This window comes from Protobothrops mucrosquamatus, unplaced genomic scaffold (assembly GCF_001527695.2).
Source record: "Protobothrops mucrosquamatus isolate PMUCROS unplaced genomic scaffold, P.Mucros_1.0 scaffold762, whole genome shotgun sequence".
Lineage (NCBI taxonomy): Eukaryota > Metazoa > Chordata > Lepidosauria > Squamata > Viperidae > Protobothrops > Protobothrops mucrosquamatus.
Window position 1 is genome coordinate 622,254 of NW_015387031.1, and position 4,296 is coordinate 626,549.

General features: G+C 35.6%; 1 protein-coding gene across 1 annotated transcript; it reads left to right on the forward strand.

Annotated features, from left to right (window-relative positions):
* The first annotated feature begins 1,205 nt into the window (after positions 1–1,205).
* On the forward strand, positions 1,206–3,945 carry AK6 (adenylate kinase 6). The gene is made up of 5 exons (XM_015818554.2): positions 1,206–1,367; positions 2,069–2,161; positions 2,637–2,695; positions 2,791–2,936; positions 3,068–3,945. Exons 1-5 carry the CDS (start codon positions 1,340–1,342, stop codon positions 3,255–3,257), a joined length of 516 nt encoding a protein of 171 aa, XP_015674040.1. The 5' UTR covers positions 1,206–1,339; the 3' UTR covers positions 3,258–3,945.
* The last annotated feature ends 351 nt before the right edge of the window (positions 3,946–4,296 follow it).

Consider the following 4,296-nt stretch of genomic DNA (forward strand, 5'->3'; position numbering starts at 1 on the left):
TTGTACCCTATTTGATCAAATTATAAACTCCAAGCTGTTGAGAAAAATTCAAAAGCAGACTGACAATGTATCTACAAAACAGGCTATTGGGTTTATTGTCAAAAAGAAAATACTAATAATTCCAAAAGAGAATAGCCAAAACTTCATTATTTCTCACAGTGTCATCATTACATATTTGTACACCTAAGTAAAACTTATAATGAATAGTATAGTATACAGATTCATCTGATGTAGCGAATCAAAGTTCCTATTTCTATGTTCATATACACCTCTGAAATGAAGGTGACAAACACCTTCCCTGACAAACAGCACATAGTGTGGATTGTGTGGATTATATTGAAGAACTTATAGCATTTTTTTCAAATTTTTCAATTTTAAGATGCGCTGACTTCAACTCCCAGAATTCCCCAACCAGAAATCTGGGAGTTGGTCCACACATCTTAAAAGCTGACAAGTTTGAAAACTGGTTATATCTTTGGGAATCAGATAAATGAAAAATCATGAAAACATTTATGCAATTAAAGAAGCATTCAAAGAAGGAACAAAAATCAAATACAGGCCACACGACACATACTGATTTAACCAATGGCCTCCAAATATTGACAGGGTACTTTTTGAGGTCTTCAAGATTCAATGGCTGCCCTTTCTATGAAAAAGACATGCGGTAGGGTTTATAACTAACAGTCACGTATGTGGGATGGGCAGCTATATAAATTAAATAAATATTATAAGCAAATCCAGCAAGGTGGGGGTCGGGGCGGGAGGTTTTCTTATTCTATGAGGGACACCTCCAAGGTGGAAGAAGACTTCAGCCGCCATGCACTTTGGAAAGAACTCTTCCCGACTGCGCTCAGCCACGAAGCCCGGCCTCGTCCCTAAGAGAGAGGCTCCATCCAGCTATAGTGCGCGGGCACCATTTAGTTCTGTCAGGCTTCAGCCCACTTATTTCCGTCACCCAAAACCACACCCAGCCCTTCACACTCCCCTCTTTCTCCCTACCCTCTCAGGCCAGCTCCATTCCGACTGGGGCCTTTCAAGCTCTTCGGCGCTTAGCTGTTCGCCGAGCGCCTAATACGGCTTCTACTTTGTCCCCTCTCCTGCTTTTAGTCAGGCCCTGCGAGAAGGAGTAAATATGATCGAGAAAGCTTCCGGGTGAAAAAAATAAAACCCTGCAAGGCTTTACCTTTTCCACCTACCGTTTGGAAGAGAGAGGAAGGAGGGCCCGACTGACGTCTTAGTCTGCTGCCATCCGAGTAGGACGGTTCAGGTCCCCGCGAATAGCTGCACGTGGCTTCTTGATGGCAACAGGAGAAGTGGCTGTAGGAGCAATAGAGCGGCTATGAAGAGGCCTAACATTTTACTCACAGGTAAAAGAGAGAAAAAAACCCAGCGAAAGGGTCCGTAAATAGGAGAAGAAGCGGGAGGTGTTCGGATTAGTATAGCTTTAGATCGAGCGCAGTCGCACTTTCCAAAAAGAAGGAAACAAATAGGGAGCGTAAACAAATCTCCGATTCAGTCTCACGCAAGGGTAATATCACACATCCCAATGCTGCCGCGATCAAAATCGGTGATGGGATAGCAAAAGTTAGTCTCATTTGCTTTGCGCTGGTTGCTTTTAGCTAATTTTGCTTTCAGGCTTTCCCACATTTTGATTGCATCGCTCTTTCCCTCTCAAGAACAGCAGGTAAAAATTACCCTTTCGTGTTGCTTTTTTATTTGCATTAAATTTAATATATAAGAAGCATTCAAAAATGCGATTACCTACTTTCAGTTGGAAGTGGTGGTGTTATTCCATAAACATTAGCACCTCTTGCATGTGAAAACCAGGACTAACCAATGGGTCTTGTATGAGCCCTTGTTCTCGGATATGTGTGTGTATGTGTTTGTGTGCATCTATGTATGTATATGCTAGGACTAAATGATCACATTTTTAGAGACTAAGAAGCACTCGTTGCAGTAAATACGGTATCTTGTTTAGTTTTTCAGATCGATTTTGCAATGGAAGCTTATTATAAATATTTACTACAGTACTATCCTGATTGTTTCTTTGTGCCTTGCATTTTTGTAGGAACGCCTGGTGTTGGGAAAACAACGCTAGGCAAAGAGATAGCTCTGAGAACAGATTTTACATACATTAATGTGGGGGATATGGCTAAAGAAGGTAATTTTTAAATTTTTACAGTATCTACCATTTTATTAACATTTATGTCCCAACTTTTCTGATGTACATGGATAAATATATCTAATTTAATACTAATTATATCTGTAATTTATATATTTTAATAATACAGACATTCCAGAAGTATCTCTAAAGTGGAATCCTGTACAACACATTAGATTAAAAAAAACAAATATGAAACTGTAAAATTAGTGCAAAAAATCAAGCTGAAGAAATTATTGTTAATTCTTTTCCCAAAAACCAAGTGGATGCTATCAAGAGTAGTGAATGAGAGATTCATTGTTTAAATAGTTGACTACTGTAATTAAAAGGATTTGATTGTGGCTGGGGAATTCTGGGAGTTGAAGTACATACTTCATGAAGTTGCCAAGTTTGAAAAACACTCATCTAGAACATACAGCATAAAATACATCTGAAGATTAATAACAATGAGTTTCCATTTTTTTAAATTATTTAGGGGAACTATACGAAGGCTTTGATGAAGAATATGAATGCCCAATATTAGATGAAGACAGAGTGAGTTTAAACTGAAATATGTATTTAATTATCTATTCAAATTTTTGTAACTAAGAATCCACTGTTTAGTTTTCTTTGCATTATTTTCTATATAGGTTATTGATGAAATGGAAGATAAGATGCAGGATGGAGGTGTCATAGTTGATTATCACAGCTGTGACTTCTTTCCTGAACGCTGGTTTAACATAGTATTTGTGCTTCGCACTGAAAATTCTTTTTTGTATGACAGATTAGAAAACAGGTAAGTCAGTGACACAAAACTAAATATAGTTAAGTTTCAACTTAAAGCAAACCTTATTAATGCATAATATCAAACTTCAGTATTTTTACCTCAAAAATTAAATGTTTGATGTTGTTTTTATATTTTTCTAGAGGTTACAAAGGAAAAAAGCTTCAAGACAATATTCAGTGTGAAATCTTTCAGACAATTTATGAAGAGGCCATGTCATCCTATAAAGAAGAAATTGTACATCAGTTGACTAGTAATACTCCAGAAGATATGGAACGGAATTTAGATCAAATTATACAGTGGATTGAACAGTGGATAAAAGACAACAACTAATTTTTGAAAAAAATATTTACAATGATAAATAGAAGTTGTGTTTTCCTTCATTGAAGAAACAATAATAGTTGCTTCATTCAGGATGAAAATTAACAAGGAGGCCACTGAATTTTCTATTTTATGCTGTGTTCTTTATTTAGACTATGAAAGCAGGTATCAGACATTAAAGGGTTAAGAATTTAAAAATCTGAAAAATTGGGTATCCAATATCCAATAATAAAAATATTTGTAAAGATAAAAAATATTTCCCTAGATAATATTGCTGCCAAAATCTTATTCCTGTACAAAGTTTTATTAATGCAGCGGATCTTCTGAGATTCATTTCTAAACATGGGACCATGCAATTTAATATATGAACATAATTTTAGTTATTAATTTATTAACATGGTGTAAATAGATAAGCAAATTTGTATCCGTGTCTATGTTTTTGTTGATTTGTTGCTGTTTAGTAAACTACTTTGCTAAGCTTATTTCTTGTTACGTTTAGAAGACATCCTCAACCCAGATTCATGAACTCATTTCTGGATAAATGCTGATGGCATTTTGCAAGATTTTTGAAACAAATAGGTTATATGTATCCATAACTACAGTGATCCAAGAAGTGTGCGATGCTATTGCTTGTATCATGTTTTTCTATTCTCTGCCCTAGCCTGGATCATAATAAATATTACCAGAATTCATTATCCTATTTTTTTCTAAATACTGAGTAATTTAATAAAAAGTGAACATATAGTGAAAAGATGAGAACATTGATTGGTGAGAAAGAGCATTTTGTCATGTCAAAAATGCCTATATAAGGTATATAAAGTGCCTTTTTCTTAGCACTCCCAAATTTGATACTAAATGGATTTGATAAATTAAGATTTTAATCCTAACCTTATATCGTATTCCATCCAGAGAATGAACAGAAGACTGTATTTAGATTCTCTTTCCCCACCTTTAATACCTGCAAGATCCAAAGCAGAGTTTGATTGTGTAGGAAGAGCGTTGGGGATATAGACTCTTCTGCCTCTTGTACTATTAATGAAATGACTTGATT